Source organism: Misgurnus anguillicaudatus, unplaced genomic scaffold, assembly GCF_027580225.2.
Source record: "Misgurnus anguillicaudatus unplaced genomic scaffold, ASM2758022v2 HiC_scaffold_32, whole genome shotgun sequence".
NCBI lineage: Eukaryota > Metazoa > Chordata > Actinopteri > Cypriniformes > Cobitidae > Misgurnus > Misgurnus anguillicaudatus.
In genome coordinates this window covers 3,787,524-3,812,151 of record NW_027395282.1, presented here as the reverse complement: position 1 = coordinate 3,812,151, position 24,628 = coordinate 3,787,524, and the positions used below count along the sequence as shown (strand labels likewise).

At 42.0% G+C, this 24,628-nt stretch overlaps 2 protein-coding genes across 2 annotated transcripts in view; both read left to right on the top strand.

The window, feature by feature from the left end:
- The window catches only part of LOC141363084 (sialoadhesin-like), a 109,213-nt gene extending 93,517 nt beyond the window's left edge, over positions 1-15,696 (top strand). The window contains exon 7 of the mRNA XM_073865620.1: positions 15,386-15,696. Within this exon, the coding sequence (XP_073721721.1) occupies positions 15,386-15,411 (26 nt within the window). The 3' untranslated portion in view covers positions 15,412-15,696. The remainder of the gene's footprint in view (positions 1-15,385) is intronic.
- Positions 15,697-19,022: 3,326 nt separating this feature from the next.
- Positions 19,023-24,019, top strand: LOC129446150 (uncharacterized). The gene is made up of 3 exons (XM_073865584.1): positions 19,023-22,808; positions 22,947-23,062; positions 23,188-24,019. The coding sequence occupies exon 1, from the start codon at positions 19,031-19,033 to the stop codon at positions 20,438-20,440; it is 1,410 nt and encodes a 469-aa protein (XP_073721685.1). The 5' UTR covers positions 19,023-19,030; the 3' UTR covers positions 20,441-22,808; positions 22,947-23,062; positions 23,188-24,019.
- Positions 24,020-24,628: the final 609 nt, after the last annotated feature.

The window sequence follows — 24,628 nt, the reverse complement described above, 5'->3', positions numbered from 1 at the left end:
CCCCACACATACACAACCCTGCAAGGATGTCAGTTAGTAGACGCGCTCCTTACTGCTGATTGGCTATAAGTGTGTTTTGGTAGCCGGCCCGTCTCCTTTTCCAAAGCGTTTTTCAAACATTGTGCACTCCGCCTTTAAACCACCGAAGGCTGCACGCGCCAGGTGATGTTCTTAAAATGACCGCTTGAGGGCGCTTAGGTTGCTATTATACAAACCTCCGTGGTTCTTTATTATAAATATCAGATTTTGCAGATAATTTTTTTTAATCAAATGTCTATTCATATTGTATGGAAGGTATTTTTGGACTTTTTAAAATTAATTAATTAAATGATAAAATAAAAATAAAATCGCAAAATATGTCCCAAATTTGAAAATTAAATGATAAAATAAAAATTAAAACATTATATTAAATGATTTCATTTTTAATGTGATAAAGCATCGGCCAAATTGAAAAATAAAATTAAATTGATGATTTGAGATTTCATTTTCCATATAATCTTGAGGCACGACTGACACAAAATAAAAAGTAAAGTAGCACTGGGTGTGAAAAAAACACTTTAGTTAAAGGGGGGGTTTAATGGTATTTCAAGCATTCTGACTTATTAACACAGTTATAGAGTTGTTTCCTCAGGAAAGTGTAAAAAATGCAGTTGGGCGTGTTTCAGAGTATTTCTGTGCCGAATGCACTTCGCCAGGGTTCGTACAAGTTTCGGCTAATTTTTTTCGATTACGGTTCTAACTGACGTTTCAGGGGTTTTCGATACGTATCACTTCTTTATATGGGCTTCCGCCGGAAAACTTCCCCCGGAAAACCCCGCCCAGCCGTCAGTCAGCGGGAGACGCTAGAGCTTGCTAACAGCTTATCACGCCACTCAGCTTTGTTTAATTTCAAAAGTCAACAATGGCACAAGAAGAAGTGTGTTTTTGGATGTAAGGAGAAGACATCCAGCCTTATGGAAACAATGGATATAGTTTATTATCCGGATTAGCAGCGGAGTTTTGCGTGTGTGTTTGATGCGGTGGATTTTCAGAACCGGGTCATGACGAGTTACACGTGGTAAGTAAGACTTCTGTCTTATGTTGGAAATAGGCGCGTGTATATTATATAAATGACACGAACATGTAGTGAATCATACGTTATAAGTGTTGTATAGTGTTGCATGACTCGTACTCGCTCCTCCCATGTTATAACTCCTCCTTCTTCATTTTTTCGTACGTTATCGGAAAGATTCGTTAAAGCTAATCTTTCTTTTATAAATCTGATTAAACTAAAGACTCTTCAGAGATATAAAGGATGTCATACTACTCTATAGGTACTCCAGATTAATATCAGAAATGCAGAAACAGCGTGTGTTACGTGAGCTTTAACTGAAATAAAAATTTAAACTAATAAAATAACAACTCTGGCTGTTAGGGAGAATTAAACATTTGTAAGAGAATTGGTGACCTGTAACTTCATATTAAGACAAGTGAACTCATTTTATATGTATCTTAGGATAGCAGGTAGAGTATTTATTTATAAGTTTCTATTATTTAATTCACATTTTAGTTTTGTAACATATTTATAGCCCTTCTTGCTTTGTGGAAGCTCAACCAGCAGAGGTCACTCTATCCCCTTCTGTTTGAAGGGTGTGCAGAACTTCACCTGCCTTCCAGCTCCTCTTTCTATGACACTATAGCTGCTAAAAACTCTCAGCATCCACCATCTACTGTTACCACTTCTGTGTCGAAACAAAACTCTTCCAAAACAAATCTATAAAGTTGTATACTTTTTATTTCCTTTGCATTTTTCTCCAGTGTAATATACTTATTATGGAAGTAAAGTAGATGAAATATTTTTAGGCAGCTTGTAGTTCTCATTAGTTATGTAGACCTGTGTGTGAAACCTAGTCTTACTCAGTCAAAAATGATCTCTAGCTCTGGGACTTTCAGAACTTTTTTGAGTTTAATAATTGATGAACCACCAGGGAAAGACAGTGCTCTGTACTCTTGGTATTTGTGTAAAGTAAAATAAAAGTGAAGTTAAATAATTAAGTTTTTTCTCCCTGGTACTCGTGTCAGAGCCTCCCAGAGTTTCCCCGATACCTGGAGGATGTGAGCGGGTGCACTGTGTGCAGAGTTTAAGGACTAGACTGGACCCAGTCACCTAAAATCACTCTCTCTTCAAATAAATGCTGCACTGGAAGGACAAAGCAGCACACCACTCCTTCCTCCAGCACCATAAAAGGGCCTTGTTGTCCCTTTTTAGAAATGTGCATCAGTTATAGGATAATTAATCATGCTAATGATTGGAAGTCTTCGCTTCCCTTGCCTCAATAAAGGGCCGTTCACATGATAAATAACCATAAAAATATAGTAAAAAAAAGTAAAAAAAAAAATCGTTTCATATTAAAGAGAAGAGTTCACACCACAACTAAAGATAAAGTTACAATAAACGATATCGTTGGGATCACTTTCTGAGCAATTTTTTCCAACTGGTTAACGATAAATCATTGACAGCAAATCAAATCTATTACTTCAAGTGCATGCGCATTTGAATGACAGATGACACTATATGGAGAAGCTGAGTTCCATTACATAAAATTACCAGGTACACAGTGATGATGCAGTTGCTGTGAAATTTACTATTTTATTCTATTACATTGACTACGCCAAAAGATAAGATATTAGATACACAAATTACTAGATTCACTGTTTAGAGTTACGTGAAGTGTAGCGTTGACATCTGCTGTTACTCGCTGTGTAAATGCAACAAGAACATCATATTTACACATTCAATGACATTTAAACAATTGCAAAAGTTTTTATTACAGGAAATATGTAATATGGCATTGAAGTAAGTGATTGCGTGAGAGAATTAGCATAAAGTTATAGTAAATGTAGCTAGTTATAATGTGAACGTGCCTAAGACTTTTCCCAGTAAGAACTGAGAAACAAAATAGAAAAATGTAGCCTATAGTTTTCTAGTTTTCTTTTTTCATTTTGTAAATGGAAACGATAAATGAAAATACAACTGGTTGATCGTTTTCCGTTTTTGTTTTTAAAACGGATATGGAATGGACGGAAGATACCCAGGGGCACGTTCAAGCTCACACAGGTGCGCAATGTTTTGCTATGTTTTCCGGGTTGAACAACATGTTTCCTGGAAACGGTGTGCAACAGGTTTTAGATGCGTTTTCTCTTTTTTGGTGGGTGTGTCAAAAATGTCGGCCCAATCAGCGGCAAGATGTATAAAACCACGCGGTAGTAAAGAGACAGCTCGCTCAATGGGTTCAAGTTGGAATGTTGCCTTTCATTCTGGACGGTAAGGTCAGTGACTGTAACATCGAGGGTATTTTACAGTATTAAACACACATTTATAATGATTTCATCAGGCTTCAGATTTTAAAAAGAACACAAAGAATGGCCTCTCAGCTACCGTAGTTGCAACTCTTGCATCATCACAACAGGGTGTTCAACGCATCACTGTTTCTGTTTAATAAACGTTGTGCAACGTTTTGTCGGGGCAGATTTTCCCCTGACCCTGCAGGCACCATTTCGTGATCATCCACCATCTAGACTTTTGTAAAGAGTTACTAAGGTAAAATTAAAACAGCTTTTATAATGTTTAGTTTGACAATTAAGCTGAAGTTGACAATTAAAATTTTCCTAAAAGTTTATCTCACTGACCATTTACTGATAACTAGATACACTTTTCTGGGGAGGTTGCAAGCTAGTTCTAGATCTTTGTTTTCACAATGGCTATGTTTACATGCACAAAATTTGTCAATCCGACTAAATTTAATAGGATTGAAATCGTTTTGATTATGCCTGCACTTCATGGTTCCTAAAATTTTCAAACAGAAGTTGCAGACATCACAAAACAAATAAGTCAGGCTTATTTTAAAACTACAACCGCACACACACCTCAACCCAGCTCATTTTAGTAGCCTTAAGTGGCTTAAACTAGAAGAAAGAGTAACATATATATAAATGTGTATGGTACATAGAATAGTTAAAAATCAAATACCTACATATCTTTGTAACTATTTTTCTAAGGTTAATGCTGTACACAGCTATTCAACAAGGGGTAGTACCACTGATTTTGTTTTATGCAGATTTAAAAGTTGTAAGGGCAAGGGATCTTTTATGTATTCAGCAGCAGTCATATGGAATGCGTTACCAGCAGCCTTAAAGTTAACAGACAATACTAATCATTTTAAGTCAACCCTAAAGCACTGGCTGAGTAGTAGACAGTAGTAGTTTTATTGTATGTACTGTATTTTCCATTTTTGTTTTATGTGGTACGTTTCTGGGGATGTTTTGTCCACGTTTTATGGTTTTATTTTTTTGTTTTAATCATCCGCATATTCAAAATATATAATAACATTTAACTTAGGATATGCTTAACCCATATCCCTACATTTTTAAACATTTACACGCATCTTGTAGAGCACACATTTTGGAGGACCCCAATGGAAATAAGCCTAATGGCTTTATTGTGTCTATCCTTTTGACTGATAATTGTACAAAGTCATTTTATGTATTTATTTATTCATTCTTTGTACAATATATATTATGTCAATAAAGATCACTCACTCACGACGATACAGTTTGCATGCACCCTAAACATTGCAATCTGATTTAAATACTGTTTACATGTACATTATATAGAATACGAACCGAAAGTCTGCGCAAGCAAAGCCAGGGTTGCCAGACTCACGTTTCAAAACCATCCGACTGGACGTTCAAAACTAGCCCAAAAGCATCACAATGACTATTCACAGACCAAATACCAATAACTTATCAACGGAATTATTTAATCTTCTACCCGCAGAAAAAAACAACTAGTGGAAACAGTTTAAACAGTATCCCAAATCTAAACTCGAAAAAAGCAGAGGACTTGGCAACGCTACGCTTGCGACAGCATCTCTCGTTGGAGTTCACGCTTTACTCTGTATACAAGTCAAAACTGAGTTGGAGTTGTTCTTAAGAAGTTTTCCGATATAGGTAATGAAAACACACTTTTCAAAAGTCACAACGCTATTTTATTGCTTTAAGCAGCCTAATGTTTTAAAAGTATAAACAAACGCTGCAGAATTTAGTACAGCACGTGACCGCATTAATGCTGTTGTTGTTGCGTGTTTCTGTGACGAGATTCATAAATATAATATGTGAACTTGGAGCGCAAATGTTCTGCGCATGTGCACAACGTATCTTTGCATCCGATTGAGAAAGTCACAGTCAAACTAACATTGTGTTTTTTATCAGCTATAAGAAAAGTTCTTGTTTAATGTTTTGTAGCTGGTATATGTGAGTTTCTACAAAGAGAAATCATGAACTTCAGACTCTCATCACTGATCCTGCTGTTACACATTCAAGGTATGAAACACAGTTTTGTTGTTGTACTGAAATACTTCAATTCATTATATATTTGTTAAAAGTATGTCAGATTTTAAACTAGTTTAGTCTCATTTAATTTACATCGCTGTACTCCAAAGACTGGATACTGTTTGGATCAGTCTCTAAAATGTTTAAAGTGAGTTTGTGTATTTAAAACTGAACTGAGAGATTTGTATTTGAGAACAAAATTGATGAATCTGAGTTCATATCCTTATAGGACTGTCTGAATCTCTCATCTCACTCTGTAATTTTAATGAAGTTACATACAGTAAACGTCTCGGTTACGGATGTAACCCTCATTCCCTGAAGGAGGGAACGGAGACGTCACGTCGTGACCGACGAATTGGGAACTCGCTTAGAGAGACCAATCTGCTTCGAATACTACTAAAACGCCAATGAACTTGGCATTGAGATATTTGCATAATGCTGGCGCCGCCCCGCCAGGTGCGTATATAAGGCGCACGTGCAAATAGGGAAATCAGCTTCTGTTCGCTGAGAAAGCCGGAAGGTGACCGGCCTAAACAGCAGGTGGCAGCACCTGTGGCGACGGGACGTGACGTCTCCGTTCCCTCCTTCAGGGAACGAGGGTTACATCCGTAACCGAGACGATCCCTTTCAGTCGGTCACTACGACGTCACGTCGTGACCGACGAATTGGGAATCCCTACCAAAACGCCACTAGGGGCTGACCTCTTCCAGTGTCTGCAAAGCCCTCCAAGTTCCCTCGGGAAATGGAGAATAAGGCAGAAGGCCGGGCACTAGATGTTCCTTTAACCCCACAGTAGTGCCAGCGACTGGGAAGCGCCCTATCTGAGCGGTATAGGGACGCTGCGGAAGCCACAGCCCCGTTAAGGGCTATTGGTGGGCGAAAGTCAACCGTAGTTGAGGTATAAATGACAGCCGTGGCTGTGTAAGCAAAGCAGTGCTCTGCTAAGGGAAACGTGGGCTGGTAGGATTAACCCCACGGAATAATACTCACAAAGGAACCCGTTGGGACACAATGTGGGGCCCTGGCCAAACACGTAGGTTCGTAGGAATACAGCTAGTGAAAGGCTGACAGCCAATGCTCCGCAACAAAGGCTGTCAAGGCAGTGGAGAGAGCAAATCAAACCATTACGCATTTTTGCTCTGTTAGCCTTCCATACTGAAACTCAATTTGGAGCCTCAGTCGGAGGCTGCAAGCCGACTTGCGAGTCTGCTCTCCGTGCCCTCCCTGGTGAGGAAAGAACACGAGAGGATACAGGCTCGATACGAACATTGTAAAATCTAATGAACGTATTAGGTGTCGCCCAACCAGCAGCTCTACAGATGTCTGTTAGCGAGGAACCACGAGCTAATGCCCAAGATGAGGCAACACTCCGAGTGGAGTGCGCTCTCAAATTAAAGGGGCAAGGAATGCCCTGCAAATTGTAAGCTAGGGCGATAGTATCAACTATCCAATGAGACATCCTCTGCTTAGTGACAGCTTTCCCTTTCTGCTGGCCACCATAACAAACAAAGAGCTGGTCCGAGGTCCTGAAGCTTTGCGTGCGGTCCACGTAGAATCGCAGTGCGCGTACGGGGCACAACAAAGCCTCGGTTGGGTTTGCCTGCTCCAAAGGCAATGCTTGCAAGCTCACCACTTGATCTCTAAAGGGAGTAGTGGGAACTTTGGGCACGTAGCCTGGTCTGGGTCTCAAAGTCACGCTCGAGACAGCAGGACCAAACTGAAGGCACGACTCGTCAACAGAGAATGCATGTAAATCTCCTATTCTCTTCACAGAGGCCAATGCTAGTAGGGTCAGAGCTTTCATTGATAAAAGCTTCAGACTCGCAGACTGCAAAGGCTCGAACGGAGGACTCTGCAGCGCTTTCAGCACCATGGACAAGTCCCAGGGAGGAATAGAAGGGGGGCGCGAGGGGTTTAGCCTACGAGCGCCTCTCAGGAATCTAATAACCAAATCATGCTGGCCCACTGATCTGCCGTTAATAAGTGAGTGATGCGCAGATATAGCGGCGATATCAACTTTAATAGTGGACGGTGACAGCCTACCATCTAGTCTATGTTGAAGATATAAAAGCACGATGTTAATAGGGCATTCTCTGGGGTCCTCGCGTTGCGAAGAGCACCAGGTGACGAAAAGGTTCCATTTTAACGCGTAAGCCCGTCTCGTAGACGGAGCTCGTGCCGCGTCAATAGTGTTAGATACCGCCTGGAGCAAATCACTTAAACCTTGCGCGCGCTCAACGACCAAACGTGGAGATTCCACAGGTCGGGGCGCGGGTGCCATAATGTGCCCCCTCCTTGAGAAAGAAGGTCCTTCCTCAGGGGAATCCGCCAGGGAGGGGCTGTCGCGAGGAGCATTAGTTCCGGAAACCAATTCCTGGTCGTCCAATACGGGGCGATCATTAAAAGGCTCTCCTCGTCCTGCCTGACTTTGCACAGTGTCTGTGCTATTAAACTCACTGGGGGGAACGCATATTTGCGCATGCCCCGCGGCCAGCTGTGTGCCAACGCATCCACGCCGAGGCTGCCCTCGGTTAGTGAATAAAACAGGCGACAATGGGTATCGTCCGGTGACGCAAATAGGTCTATCTGCGCACGTCCGAACTTCCTCCAAATCAGCTGGACCGTCTGGGGGTGGAGTCGCCATTCGCCGGGGCGCGCCGCTCGGGAAAGCGCGTCTGCCGCTGTATTGAGCGAGCCCGGGATGTAAATGGCACGAAGGGACCTCAGATGCTTCTGACTCCAAAGGAGGAGATGACGAGCGAGATGCGACAGGTGACGAGAGCGCAAACCGCCTTGACGGTTGATATACGCTACAGTCGCAGTGTTGTCTGAGCGCACTAGTACATCCTTCCCTCGCAGCTCCGGAGCGAAGCGTACGAGTCCCAGATATACTGCCCATAACTCGCGGCAATTGATATGCCAATGCAACTGGGGTGCTGTCCACACCCCCGAAGCCGTGAGCTCGTCGTACGTGGCTCCCCAGCCCGTGTCGGAGGCATCTGTGTGGACAACAGCATGCCGGGAGACCTGTCTCATGGACACGCCGGCCCTGAGAAACGCGGGGTCTGACCACGGGGGGAATGTTAGGCGACACGCAGGTGTAATGGTTACACGATGGATGCTGGCGCACCACGCTCTCCTCGGGACTCGATCGTGAAGCCAACGCTGAAGTGGTCTCATATGGAGCAGCCCGAGTGGTGTCACGGCCGCTGCTGCTGCCATACGCCCCAGGAGTCTCTGAAATTGTTTCAGAGGGACCGCATTCTTCCCTCGGAATGAACCGAGGCAAGTCAGAATTGATTGGACGCGCTCTTCTGTTAAACGCGCCGATAAATCGATCGAGTCCAGTTCCATACCGAGAAAAGAGATCCTCTGCGTGGGGCAGAGTTTGCTCTTTTCCCAGTTGACCCGAAGACCCAGACGGCGAGATGTTGAAGTGTTAGATCTCTGTGTTCGCACAGCGTCCGCCGAGAATGCGCTATTATAAGCCAATCGTCGAGGTAAGCCAGAATGCGAACACCGCTCTCTCTGAGGGGCTTTAGCGCCGCCTCTACTACTTTCGTGAACACACGGGGAGAGAGAGACAGCCCGAACGGTAAAACTTTGTACTGATATGCCCGTCCCTCGAACGCAAACCGGAGAAACGGTCTGTGACGAGGGAGAATGGACACATGAAAGTACGCGTCTTTCAGGTCTATCGCTGCAAACCAATCTTGGGGGCGTATTGCACTGAAAATTTGTTTCGGTGTAATCATCCTGAAAGACCTCTTCTGAAGAGATTTGTTCAGGACACGCAAATCCAAAATCGGTCGTAACCCGCCGCCTTTCTTGGGTACTATGAAATACGGGCTGTAAAAACCCGATCTCATCTCGGTAAGAGGGATCGGCTCGATCGCGTCCTTCGCCAGCAGGACTTCGACCTCTGCACGCAGTACATGTGCAACGGACGCTTTCACCGTAGTGAAACGTACGCCCGCAAATTTGGGAGTGTGCCGATTGAATTGAATTTCGTAACCGAGGCGGATCGTGCGTAAAACCCAACGAGACGGACTGGGAAGCTGAAGCCAAGCCCCCAGGGACCGTACGAGAGGAATTAACGGCACTACCGGTGTACCCGCGGCGGGGCAGCGAGGCGGGACAGGCGGGACTGCCGGTGCGTCTGCCGTGACAGCATAAGCATCTACAGTATGTGTGTGTGTGACACTGACCTGAGCCCGCTGAGGGAAACGGTCGTCCGGTCTCCTCAGCTGAGGACGCAGACTCCGAAGGGGTTGCTGGTGGTCCGGTCTCCGTAGCGGAGAGCTCGAACTTCTCAGAACACCCACTGGCGATAGAGGAGAGGGAGGAAGAGCATCTGACTGCCCGCTCACCTCTCTCTCGATCCTCTGGAGACCTGGAGAAGGAATAGGAATGCACTCTTTTTGTGGTTTTGTGGGTGCCGGCTGAGAAGCCGGCGGAACAGAAACAAAACGAAACCAAAGATTTTCCACCCGGCCCTCTACCGGTGGAAGGAGCGGTGCCATCACCGTCTCCCGCTGAGTGATCCCATCCAACTCCAGGTCGCCCGTCTCAGGGCCGCTTCGATTTCCGTTTGCCACGGGAAGCGGGTGGTGCGGGCGGGGCGGGCTGCCGACGGCTGTTCCCTCTCCGTGGTCTAGAAGACGTTCTAGCGGGGGGGCGGAGGCAGCCGCCGGAGGGCGCCCTCGGCGAGGAGCAGACGGGGCCGCCGGCGCTGGAGGGCGAGATGCAGGTCGCTTGCGCCGGGGCATGATCTGAGCGATCGCTTCCGTCTGCTTCTGGGCGGCGGAGAACTGCTGGGCAAACGACTCCACCGACTCGCCGAACAGGCCTGCCTGGGATACGGGAGCATCCAAGAACTTGTTCTTTTCTGCATCCGTCATGTCGGCCAGACAGAGCCACAGATGGCGTTCCTGGACCACCATCGTGGACATCGCACGACCAATCGCCTGTGCCGTGACCTTCGTAGCACGGAGGGCCAGATCCGTAGCGGCCCGGAGCTCCGAAAGCACAGGCGAGTCGTGTCCTCCCTCGTGCAGATCTCTCAAGGCCTTAGCCTGGTGGACCTGCAGCAACGCCATAGCGTGCAGGGCTGAAGCCGCCTCTCCACATGCCTGATAGGCAGCCCCCGTTAAACCGGAAGACTGTCTGCAAGCACGGGAGGGGAGGGTTGGGCGATCCTTCCAAGTGGGAGCGTTGGCCGGACACAGCTGCATCACGACCGCACGCTCCACGGGGGGGATCCCCGTATAACCCTTAGCGGCTCCATCGGTGAGGCAGTTGAGGGGGGAGGGCTGAAACGGCCGTAAACGGGTAGAATACGGCGACCTCCAGGTCCTGGTCAGCTCCTCGTGCACCTCGGGGAAGAAAGGTACTGGCGGAGAGGGCTGTGAAACCCGGGCAGCTCCAAAGAACCAATCATCCAGGCGGGACGGTTCGGGCTGTGGGGGGTGAACCCACTCCAACCATACGGTCTCCGTTGCTCGAGAGAGCACGGCCACCATCTCTGGATCGAAATCCGGCGTCACGACCCGTCCGGAAGGGGGGAGGACATCCGGATCCTCAGAGGGAGAGGGCCCACCCTCGGATGCTGCGGTCTCCGTGGATCCGGAGGGAGGCACGACAGATCCAACAGACATCGTAGAACACGACTCTGAAGTTTCCATCGGCACATCAACCGGCTGTGGACGAGGAGGCTGAGAGCCGGAGGACGAATCCCCCGACCGGCTCAGCACAGTGATGCGGAGATCGTCCTTCGAGAGCTTCACGGCCGCTCCGTGGCGGCGTTCAGAGCTTGTCGGACGTGGGTTGCGTTTTTCCCGGAGGAAAGACAACCGTCTCCGCAAATCCACAAGGGACATGTTCTCGCAGTGAGAACACTTACCCCCAGCGAACGCCGCCTCTGCGTGCTCGATGCCCAAGCACGAAAGACAACGCTTGTGACCGTCCTTCGGACCCATATACTTCCCGCATCCAAGATTGCACGGACGAAAAGCCATCCTGAAAAGGACGCTAATCTCCGGATATACGAGAGAGTGGCTGCCTTTAACAAGGCACAAAGCTCTCTCGTATCACTCTTTTAGGGAAATTCACTCAGATGCTCAGTTGATGATGCGCACAGGGAAAGGCAACGCACACACTAAACTCAAAACAAAAAGATGTAGAGCCTGTGGAATACTGCGAAGCGTCCGCTGTGGTACTGCCAGTCCAACCAACTTCCGCAATCGATCCCAACAGAGTAAAGTAGCTTCTCAGTAGCAGATACTGCCGGCTTTCGAAGCGATAAAAAGCTGATTTCCCTATTTGCACGTGCGCCTTATATACGCACCTGGCGGGGCGGCGCCAGCATTATGCAAATATCTCAATGCCAAGTTCATTGGCGTTTTAGTAGTATTCGAAGCAGATTGGTCTCTCTAAGCGAGTTCCCAATTCGTCGGTCACGACGTGACGTCGTAGTGACCGACTGAAAGGGAACTACAAATATTAATAATGTTGCCGTTTCTTCTTCAGGGTTCCTTACTTTGGATAACTTTAATGTAACCTGTAATAAACAGAATATTTGTGCTGTGAAGGGAGGAGTGGTGACAGTGAGGTGCGATTACTCAAACATCAACATCACAACTGTGTTCTGGTTCAGTCAGAAACAGAGAACAAACTGGAGAAACAAAGATGAACCTGAAGATTTGACTTTAGATTCAGATTACTCAGGACGAGTGCATCAGAGGATCACTAAAGATTACTCACGACTCACAATACATGATCCGAGAGAGAGAGAGACAGTGGACAATATCAGCTCATGATCATTACGAAGGATGGAGTTAAACATCTCAGCTCAGTCACAGTCAATCTAACAGTCACAGGTACATTTACATTCTCATCAGTCCAGTTAAACTCTTTTCATTTCTCATCTAATTTAAGGTTTCCATTATTTAGTTTTACAGGTGAAGATGAATCCTGGACCTAGAGGACAGCGAGTAAAACTGAGCTGTGATTCCTCCTGCCCAAAAACATCTGAAAATAATTACCGCTGGTCCAAGAATGGACAACCTTTAAAAAATAGTCAAAGCATATTTGTGTCATCCAGTGGAAACACTAACAGTTATTCCTGCTCTGAGCCTTTTTCAGATTTCTCTTCGCCTGTGTGTGAGTCTGACATTTATAAAATATTTTTATTAAAATGGAAGATCAAACTTTGCAGTTTTCTTGTTGATTCATATACAGTATGAGTGTGTTTGTAATTGATTGTAAATGTTACAGCAGTATTTTGTGACTCTTTCAGGTCTTTCTAACAGTGGATGTTGGGGTGTGACTTACACCTCTATGAGTGTTTGTGCTTTAGTGGGATCAACAGTAGATATTCACTCTTCATACTCACATCCCACTGGATATACAGTAGAGAAAACATCCTGGTATTACGGTTATCGTGGGGAATTCAGAGATCTACGTGAGGATCCTCGGTTTTCTGGTCGTGTGGAGTATTTGGGAAACACACTGAGAATAAAAAATGCCAGCATGAGTGACATTGGACAATATCACTTCAACATCATTACTAACACATCAGATCAAGTTTCTAGTTCTCCTGGAGTCTATCTTACTGTTACAGGTAACTGCTCATAATAAACTCTCTGTAGTGCAGCACTCATTATACTGAAGCATTATAGCTCGAGTAAGAGTCTGATATCAACACGACTGTGATTAGAGGTTTCGGTAATGCTTTATCAATTGAGCTAAATCAAAAATATGAGGCCCAACTTTGAAAAGTAATTTTATGTGAAATTTCAGCTACATGGGTGAGAAGCAGCCCAGACCCTGTGATAGATGGAGAAAAAGTGATATTACGCTGTTCAACTTATTGCTCATTGGATAGTAAACATACTTACATCTGGTATAAGAATGGACAACAGGTAACAGATGGATTGACATTATTAAACAAGCTGTACCTGGACTCAATCAACAGTGAGGAGCTACAAGAGTATTCCTGTACTGTAAGAGGTAACACAACATCACATCATACATCTGACTTTACTGTTACACTGTAAAAAGTAAACCGCTGGATCAACTTAAAAAATAACTTATATTTATAAGTTGTTTCTTATTGTGAAATTCAAGTGAAATTTTAAGTTGAACAAAACTAGTTTTAGTTACCAACTGAAGTAACTATTTAAAGCCACACTCGGCAATTCTGGAGGATTGAGATGATTTCAAATGTTTTCAATTTTTTGCCCCTCCCACACTACCACCGAGCAACCTCATATCGAGCTCGTCCTCAGCAGTGCATTTTTAAGCATACTTAGATTACTTACATAACACTCAGAAATACAATAAATGGTTGATAAAGCACAATTACCTGTCAAGAAGAAATGTGTCAAGCTCTGCATCCAGCTTGAACCGCTTAAAAGTAGGGATGCACCGAATCCAGATTTTTTTAGGTTCGGCCGAATCCCGAATCCACCGTTTAAGATTCGGCCGAATCCGAAACCGAATACCGAATCCTACTCGCATCCTTATTCCAACACAGTAAAACACATTAATGAAGTAAACAACGTCCACAGCAGTGTATTTTTCATTTTATTTAATTTTAACTGTACATTATGCCAGTATGACAAGTTGGAAAAACTATTTTGACAATAACCATAAGCCTATGCATAATGAAAGCGATGCGTTGCGACACACTCGTTTTTCCAATAAGCAAGCAGCTCCGCGCTGAAAACCATATTCAACTTTGAGTGAGAAGCTCCGCTCGTCAATGTCAGTTTTCACACGCAGTCCAATTACAGTGGAGGAGGGGCGGGACATTACCACAGCAACCAACCAGCTCACAGCTGAAGCACCACAGCTATCAAGCGCTCGGCTGAAAAACAGCTGGCATTTGGCGTCCGCAAGGCGTTTTCAGCCGTGTTTAAAAGTTTTGGTGTGTCCAGCCCCTAAGGCTCACCGAAAGAAAAGGCTCATCTCCACGTCAGCACCCGATGTGTGTAATCAACGGCCGCGTGACGTCGACCAGCGTAGCGCAAGCCTAGGGTTCGGTTCGGTGGAAAAAAAATCTAGGATTCGGCCGAACCCGAACCCCGTCAAAAAGCCCAGTATTCGGCCGAATCCGAATCCGAATCCTGGATTCGGTGCATCCCTATTTAAAAGCTCATAGATCCCTCCACCTTTCAAATGCTGGTCTGATATTGATCCTAATTTCATTACAGGTCGCTTTCTATCTTCGTTTCCTTCTTTTCCTTGGTTGTTTTCTTTTCATTGGTTGTTTTCCTAGCTCTGGTTGTTAGCCAAGGAATTGAAAGTTTGTTAGTGAATGTTCTCTCCGGCATCAAGCTGCGTTCAATCCAACACACATGTGAACTTCAGGCAGATTCATGTGATATTAGGCTTGTTCGACTTCATGCAGCGCCACTAGAACCGACGGCCGGATGACGTCAAAGTACCACGAGAGCAAGACGAAATTAGACTTTGTATGATTTCTCTAATCATTTTCATTTTTTTCTTAAACTGTCTAATTTATGTTGTTCTATCGGAGCATAGTGTCGGTTTCAGTAAATATGATCAAAAAATCTTGCCGACTGCAGCTTTAAGTTGATCTAACGTTTCACTTGTTACAGTGTAAATGATAAAATAGATAGTTTCAGTCCTTGATGCTGATTTGTTGCGTTGTTTTGTGAATCATCATTACTGGGGAAACCCCTAAAAAAGAAAATGAGGAAACACAATCAAGGTGGATTTATTATTTTCTAACGCAAGCTGTACTTTAAATGTACTAACACAACCAAAAGTGAAAGTGTTTTAGCGCTGTCAGTGGCACTGAACGTCATAGCGCATCACTCAGAACTTTTGTGTTATTTTGAAAATATGCACACAGCTGTCATGATGGTTATTTGCTGAGTAGCGCTGTGATAACGGCTGCAGTGAGACTGAAATCTGAGAATCACAGAAAAGTCAAATTCTGAATGTTCTGCCTTTTCTGAATATAACTGAGTTTGTGTCTTTTTTTCAGATATGATGGACAAAACAAATGCTTAAATACATAAAACTGTATGATACTGATTAAAACAAGGCTTAGCTTTCTGAAGGTTTGCTACTGTAAATGTTTTAATAAAGCTTTATTAATCCTGCATTTCTGAGATATTTTTCCACATATTATATTTGTATTAAGACATTCATAATCGTCAGATAAATGTTATCTTTTGAATATATTTCTCTGTTTTCTGTTTTGACTGCAGTGTGTGGTAACACTTTCTATGAAGTCTGTGTTTATAATGCATTATTGCAGGTATATTCCCTTATAATAAACATTATTATAATGTATGTTGTTGTCTAATCAATAATCATTACAACAGTTTCAATACATTATTTGTGGTTGTACCATTTATGAGTATGATGATTTATAACACATGACGAACTCCATATTGTTATCTTGTAATATAAGTACACGTTGTCATGTATTTTAAATGTCATATATTTACATTATATAATTGTCACTTGACCTAAAGCAGTAAATAAACCATAAGTCTTCTTATAAACATCCACAATGCTTTACATACAAATAACTGAAACAAACAGAAAGCTACAGATTGGGCTTTAATGTTCTTTAAAGTGAAAACGTGTCAGAAATCTCCAACATATGTTTGTTACCAGTCTTACTCCTCTATAGTGGGTCAATATTTATACCCAATCATCATAATACTGGCAAAGGCTTTAGTGGAGCTTTTGTAGAGCATCAATGAACAGTGTACTGGCGATCAGTGTTGGGGGTAACGCATTACAAGTAACTTGAGTTACGTAATAATATTACTTTTCTGAAGTAACGAGTAAAGTAACGCATTACTTTTTAAATGTACACATTAATATTTGAGTTACTTTTTCAAAAAAGTAACTCAAGTTACTTTTTTAGTTTAATTAATTTGATTAAAAATATGTACTGAATTAAACTTAACGTATGCACTCTCTGTGCCTGTGTGGAAACAGTTTGAGTCAGAAACTGAGATGGCAGGCCAGAGCTAAACATTTTTGTGATGAAATATGCAATTTCTGAATGCAGAACTTTTCAGTCATAAAAACACCTGCAAGGCCTGAAAGAGATCAAGCTTTAACCAAGAAAAAGTAACGCAAAAGTAACTAAAAGTAACGTAAGCATTACTTTCCATGAAAAGTAACTAAGTAATGCAATTAGTTACTTTTTTTGGGAGTAACTTAATATTGTAATGCATTACTTTTAAAAGTAACTTTCCCCAACACTGCTGGCGATGTCTTGTAAACTCAACTATATCTTTAGTCAAACCTGGCCAGAAAAAAATGTTTACTAATTCTGTGACACATTTTGAGTCGTCCCAGATGAGCTGCCCAAAGTTTAGTTTGTCCCATTGTTAAACCTGTCCTCCATACATTAAAAGAAAGAACTATTTGCTGATTTCGATACAGAAGATTATTATGACAAAAAGTATCTAAAATAAAAGCCTATAATATTAATGTATACTCTTCTATAAATTATATAAAATTTTATAAATGATATAAATTATAGACTATAATACAATACACTAATGGTCAGATTTCATTTTTTATCTCTTTCTGTGTGTGTAATGGTTTTGTTCTGTGTTTTTCTTGTATTCTGTGTATTTTTGTATTTTGGACTTTTATTTTGACATCCTGTTCTGTTCTGGCTTTTATTTTGATATACATCATGCCATGTCACAGTTCACACTTCCTGTCTGTCTGTATATAAGTCACATCCTGTTCACCTGCTCCTGGCTGATTATTACATCGCCACATCCTGTCTGTTATCTGAATCTGTTATCTGTATCTGTTAATCTGTTTCTGTTATCTGTATCTGCCTGTTTTTGACCTGTGCCTGTTTCTGGATTTTGATTGTTACTCTGCCTGCCCTGAAGCTGAGCCTGTTATTTGGATTACGATTGTTGGATAACCCTTACTGGATTTGTTTGCTGGCCCTTATTGGGATTTTACACAATAAATACCTTTTGCACATGGATTCATCTTCTCATCGCTTTCTTTAAAGCAACCCCGATTACAGAATAATCAGCCATAACCCGGAATCCAGCGAAGGTCAGTAACTTCCCACGAGTAATCTAACGCGTTAATATTTCCAAACCAGTAATCAGATTAAAGTTACTTATCCAAGTCACTGTGCGTTACTATTTTTGAAATTTTCCTTAGTAAAATATATATTTTCTTGTATATTTCTTCTTGCGTCTCGGGAAGTGAAGTCAGGTGTGCAACAAGTCACGTTTTCAGCACGAGGACAATTCAGGTCACGTGTAAGCGACACAAACGTAAACAACGTACAATGGAGAGAGAAGAGAGATGCAGCTACAAAACACTACGTCAATTTAAAAAAAAAAAAAAACATTTTGAGTCGCAGCACGGCGCAGACAGTCAAACTAAGAGCAAGTCCCACCCGGTGATGCGAAGCAGTGAGCAGGAGTTCATCCACTACCCAAACAACAAAAGCTGGACTTCAGTGCAAAACCAGTAAGTGTGGGAGAGTTGAAGAACGAAAGTAACAAAGCGATTTTCTCCGAGCCCTGATAACATCTAAATCTCACTATGACAGCATATTAGCACATAACCTCTGAAAGAGTTGACAAATATCGCGTTATTTACTCACCGATTTCCACGTGTAGATCCAGAACTGTGTTTTCAACCATGATAAGTACATTCCAAAAGCGGTCTTTTTTCTTACAACGCGTTGTTTTCTCGTTTCATGTGTTACAATACTGATAAATCTACAAGGTATATAACATCCTGAAGACTTCTCAGTTTTTCAAAATAAAAGTAAGTCGAGTTTATAGAGTAAGTAGATCCTGTCGGGTCAAAAGTAACACTTGAATTTTTTTTTAGTCTCAGCAATTTAAGTTTGTACTGTTGGTTGCTTTTGAAACATTTGATAAAACTGAAATTTAAAATAAAAATGTAATTTAATTATTTTTTACAAAGATAAATGACAAAATAAGTTTGCAGTTACATATTAAAGAGGTCATAGTAATATATATTTAATAAAAACAAGTGTAACACAAAAATCTATCATGTTTTGTTGTGTTACTTTTGACCCACCTGTGTGTTACTTTCGTCCCTGCTGTCAAGGTCAAAAGTAACAATTCACTACTCTTGTTTAAAGTTAAATTATACAGAAGTCGTTTTACATTTGTTCAAAATTCCAGCTGGTTTTGATAGACCACACTTGTGAGTTATTGACCACAGCAAAAATATATCTCTGTCTAAAACATTAACTTTTAAAATTAAGTTTTTCTGAAAATGGCCCCTGCTCACCCCTATTTATGTTTAGTGAAGTCAAGAAAGACTCATATATATATATTAGTTTTTTAAAACACAACAGTTCAACTTAAAATGTCAGGAGATACATTGTTGACGTTACTGTTAAAAATGCACTTCCAATAAAGTGAGTGTTGGCAAAACCGGTTGTCATTTTTAATGTTGAGGCAGTGGGGGTGTTGGCAGCTACTGGAATGTAACTAACAAAGTAACTTGTAATCTAACTTAGTTACTTTTAAAATCAAGTAATCTGTAAAGTAACTTAGTTACTTTTTAAAGGAGTAATCAGTAATCAGTAATCAGATTACTTTTTCAAAGTAACTGTGGCATCACTGAACTTCCCACCAGCAACATGAAACCTGTTTTTGCACTACTTGCACTCCGTCAGAACCACCGGCCCATTGAGGAATATGTAAGTGACTTTTTGGAATTGTCAAATCCAGTACATTATGATGAGGAAACATTGAAACCGATTTTTTATAATGCTCTTGATGAGTGGTTGCGTCTGTGTATGCCTCATGATATGTCTGCCTGGTCCCTGGAGAGTTATATTGACTTTGCCCTGTTATTGTGTGGCTCACCATTCACTGTGGGTGTTGCAGATACACCTTCAGAGAATATACACAACACAAAAAGCCATGTCATGCCTGTTCTGCCCAAGCCTGTACAAGTCATGCCTGTTAACAAAATGGCCGCCACCATGCTTGCTCCCAAAATGGCCGCCATCCTGCCTGTTTCTACACCTGCACCTGTTCTCGAGAGAGCTACCATCATTCCTGCACCTGTATTTCAGAGGGCCATCGTCACCACCACACCTGCACTGATGAGGGCTATTGTTCACCCTGCACCTATCATCAAGATGGCCGCCCTGCCTGAACCAACCGCCACAGAGGTATGCCTCATTGACTGTGACATTCTTGAATTTGCTATGGCCCTGTGGTGCGTTTGGTCTGCCTTCTGTTTGTTTGTTCCCGAGGTTCCTCAAGACCCTGAATCTGATCGGCCCGTCTCATCTGATCGGCCCGTCTCATCTGATCGGCCCGTCTCATCTGATCGGCCCGTCTCATCTGATCGGCCCGTCTCATCTGATCGGCCCGTCTCATCTGATCGGCCCGACTCATCTGATCGGCCCGACTCATCTGATCTGCCCGACTCATCTGATCTGCCCGACTCATCTGTTTCGTCTGTCCTGCCTGATTCACCGGTCCCGTCCAATTCATCCGATTCACCTGGCTCTAAGGACTCATCTGGTTCACCATCTGGGACATCGCCACCTTGGACAGTGGAAGCTCTCCCAAGTTTTTTTTTGGGGGGGGTAGTACCCGGACACAGGAAGGAGGCAGAGGACACCAAGGCGGAGGCCGAAGTGTGCTCGGACCCTTCCTCTCCTTGTGTTTCAGGTCTATTCCTGCCCCATGACCCAGGTCCAAGCCTGCCCCATGACCCAGGTCCAAGCCTGCCCCATGACCCAGGTCCAAGCCTGCCCCATGACCCAGGTCCTAGCCTGCCCCATGACCCAGGTCCTAGCCGGCCCCATGACCCAGGTCCTAGCCGGCCCCATGACCCAGGTCCTAGCCTGCCCCATGACCCAGGCCCGCATCTGCCCCATGACCCAGGCCCGCATCTGCCCCATGACCCAGGACCTCCCCTGAACTGCCCTGCCTTTGCCAAGAGGTCCTGGCCCGCCCGCCCACCCTCTATTGGACTTAATGATTTGTTTGTTGGGCTCCGGGAGTCGCCCTTTAGAGGGGGGGTTCTGTAATGGTTTTGTTCTGTGTTTTTCTTGTATTCTGTGTATTTTTGTATTTTGGACTTTTATTTTGACATCCTGTTCTGTTCTGGCTTTTATTTTGATATACATCATGCCATGTCACAGTTCACACTTCCTGTCTGTCTGTATATAAGTCACATCCTGTTCACCTGCTCCTGGCTGATTATTACATCGCCACATCCTGTCTGTTATCTGAATCTGTTATCTGTATCTGTTAATCTGTTTCTGTTATCTGTATCTGCCTGTTTTTGACCTGTGCCTGTTTCTGGATTTTGATTGTTACTCTGCCTGCCCTGAAGCTGAGCCTGTTATTTGTATTACGATTGTTGGATAACCCTTACTGGATTTGTTTGCTGGCCCTTATTGGGATTTTACACATAAATACCTTTTGCACATGGATTCATCTTCTCATCGCTTTCTTTAAAGCAACCCCGATTACAGTGTGTTTGTCACTGTAAGACTCTAGTGCTGCAAATGTTTGTGTGCAGATCAGCAGAATTGCTGGAGTGAACTCTCTTTATGACATCATCACCTAGCAACAGACTCTCAGCAGTGACATCAGTGATGCAGTGATGTCATATACAGTGACATATTAATGACAGCTCAGTGTAAATAATCTAATGCTGAAATAGATGAATTATTCATTGAAGTATTGAGTTTATCATTCAACAGTCTTGTGTCAGTGTCAGATCAACTGTAACATCACAATACATAAATCCTGTAAAAACTTTGCTATAGTGCATCTTTATGTAGATGATACTGTGATCTACTTTCATCTTCACTATAAGTCAGACTGTTATTCAACTCAATGCTGTTTTTAGTTAGGTTAAGATTTTATTACAGGTCCGTGCTTTAATCTTGTAGTTAGGAAAGCATTTGTTCAGTTTATTTTAAATGTTTTGGCTGCAGCAGTGTGGACTTCGGAGCGTAAAAATGACAGATGGGACACCCTACGGACTCGTAGACTGAGCGAGCGTGCACAATTTAAGGCCACGAGACCGAAAGCCCACATAAGGTGCGCTATTAGGGACAGGACCTTAGTGGAGTAATGTTGAAGTTTTATGTGTTGTAGCTGTTGGGGTGTGACTTACACCTCTAGAAGAGTTTGTGCTTTAGTGGGATCAACAGTAGATATTCACTCTTCATACTCTTCATACTTTGCTGGTCGTGTGGAGTATAAAATATATGCAGATTATTGGCTCAGTTAATAAGGAACTAAAGGAACAGGTTTATAAAAATATGAAACATAATCTGTCCTGTGAATGGAGTTGAGACTGTTACTCAAGAATAAGAGCACTAGCAGTAAAAAGATGAAGATTAATGATTAGATTTTTTTCTGCTGAAAACATAAAAGATGAAGTAAAGATAAGATACATCTTTTACAGGCAGTGGCGTCTATATGCTTGTTGTATCTCACAGTAAGTTTGTTTCTGCAATATGAAAATGAGAGTTATGTGATTCCCATTACAAATCCAGACAATAACCAACTTACAATGTTCACTGCTTGTGTTTGTCTGAATCGTAATCTAATGCTTCACCTTTTTTTCTTATTTAGTTTTTTTAGTAAGATCACAGACTGAAGTTGCAGTAGTGTATAAATTACATTGTTTTAAATCCATCCTGTCAGCACTATGCCATAAGAGTCTTGTTATATATTTATGTTTTATCGTGATGGCAGGGTTCTGACAGTCTCTTGTTCCATGTGGAGGCTCATGGCCTTGTATATTGGGTCATGTTCCTCTGGTGTCTTGTCCTGCACTCTTAAGAAAAATGGTTCTTCAAAGGTTCTGAAATGATGGTAAAGGTTCTATATAGAACCATAGCTTACTGAAGAACCCTTTTTCCCCGAAATGGTTCTTTGTCTTGACAAAAAGGGTTCTTCAGTTCCCTCCTTTTTTGATTTTAAATTTAGTCAGTTATTTTCAAGCTGCCTCCTGATTATTTTCACGTGTAAAAGCCCTAAATCATCAGTCTTGCTGAATCACCTGCAGACTAACAACACAAACAGGTAAGAGAGGTAAATAATCATCATTTACTGTTAAAAACATTATGAGGTAAACTTTATACTGTAAGCTTCATTCCCTTTATAACAGGTAAGCTTCATACATTAATTTTTAAATGATATATTTAGAGGACTCTGCTTTAAGACTTAGGATAATGATTTGTTAAAGTGTTAAAAAGCGAATACATGTATATTGAACATTACGTTTATTTAACTAATTATGAAAAGAATGTGGTACAACATGTGTTTAGTTTTTTTATTGATATTTCAGAGATTTCATATGTGAGGTAATCTTGCTGGGAGTGAAGGCAAGTGCGTATGACCACTTGATATGAGAAACACATCCTGTTTTTAAAGGTGATTATATGCATGTTTCTTTCAATGCTGACATTAAAAAAAAGTTATTTACTGTTTAAACATTTTGGAGATTGTGTGATCTTGTGGCACATTTACATGTAATATCAGAATTACTTATTATATTTTTGTCTGTTGTAGGTGGATCATGAGTGAAGCTCTGCAGGTCGGCCATTGACTTGATAACAGGGGTTTATTTTTATTCAATTTATGAATAAATCTCTCGCCAACCATTCACCTATTTTCTGACAAAACAGGTATCTTGAGCAAAATCATATTAAAACTTCTGTCAAATCATGTTTTACACACAGTATGTAAGCAAACTCCAGGCTAATATTATCTTGTTTTGTCTCTGTCTTATCCTTTCTCCCATCTCCAACAGATCCAAGTCTTGTTCAGCCTGATGCTCAACCTTGTATGATGATGACCACAGCCAGGTGATGGAGATTTGTGTTAATCACAGCCTGCGTCTTAAGATCAACATGACAATAGCGGCCATCTTTTATCTTACTCTTATCTGACTAAATGTTCAGCATCATTGCCACAAAACAAAGAACATTGGATGGAGTATGTACTGTACAATGACCCAGCAAACAAAATAATATGGACTTTTTTGGCGAGATTCTAACATTGACACAATCCTATTGACTTTAATTTTTACAGTTAGTAATGTATTATTAACATCCCATTCATTTGTATTCTATGCCATCTATCTGTTTGTGCTAAAGTGTTTACATCTGAATGTAATGTCATAATATGTTAAAATTCAGTATTTATTTGCATGTTTTGATGTTGCATTTGTCATGATTTTATTAATTTCATGTTATTGTTGTCTATTTAGAATGATTGTCTTTGCCAAATTTTATTGTTCATTTATTTAATTTTGAAGCTGTTATTTAACATCCATATCTTATTTGAGTAATGATTTGTTATATTTGCTTAATAATTAATATATTTATTTTGATTCTGATTTTAATGCACATATTTATTATTGTATGATATCTCATGTAATGAAAAAGTGAAAATAAAAGTATTTTTCTGATGTCTTGCAGTTCTGTTTTTAAACTGTTAAACCGTGTAAAGTGCTATAAATAAAAAAACAAAACAAAAATATAAACAAAAATAACCCTCCTGACTGCTAATAAATGAAAAGGGTTTTTTATAGCACCACTGAGGTTCTATGTAGCACTTTTCAAGGCAAGGTTATATATAGAACCATCTAAAAAAGGGTTCTATATAGTACCAAAGAGGGTGCTGCTATTGTTACAAGCTAAAGAACCCTTATTTGGTACTATATAGAACCATTTTTCTTAAGAGTGTAGTCCCCGCCCCCTTGTTCTCCTTGTTAATTATTCATTATCAGTTCATCCCATTCACCTGTGTTGCCCTCGTTAGTTTGTTTAGTTTTCCCCTATTTAGGCTATATCCACACGAAGCCGGTGCATTCCCTATCCAATCATTTTTTTCCTTGCTCTAAAAAAATAATCCGTAAACACGAAACCACTGAAACCGACTGAAACCGGTGTAGTATATATGCCGGACCAGTATGGGGCGCTGTAATTCTGCTACAGATATACACTATACACGGAGAAGAAGACTTTGAGCATGCGCATAATCAACGTATGATGTTGTCCATTATCGCTTGTTGGTCACCACAATTGCATAGAAGCAATAGATTTTGCTGTAATAAAGCTAGTAGGCTTTAGTTGCTTCTGTAGCACGAACACAATCACATAGTCCGCCGTTATTGTTGTTGCTGTTACGAGTGACGCTTCCGACACGTGATGTGATGACGTTTTCGCTTCACAAAATATACGGATTGG

Excerpts from the sequence above, each read along its gene's own strand:
- LOC129446150 (XM_073865584.1), top strand. The coding sequence starts at position 19,031 with ATGAAACCTGTTTTTGCACTACTTGCACTCCGTCAGAACCACCGGCCC.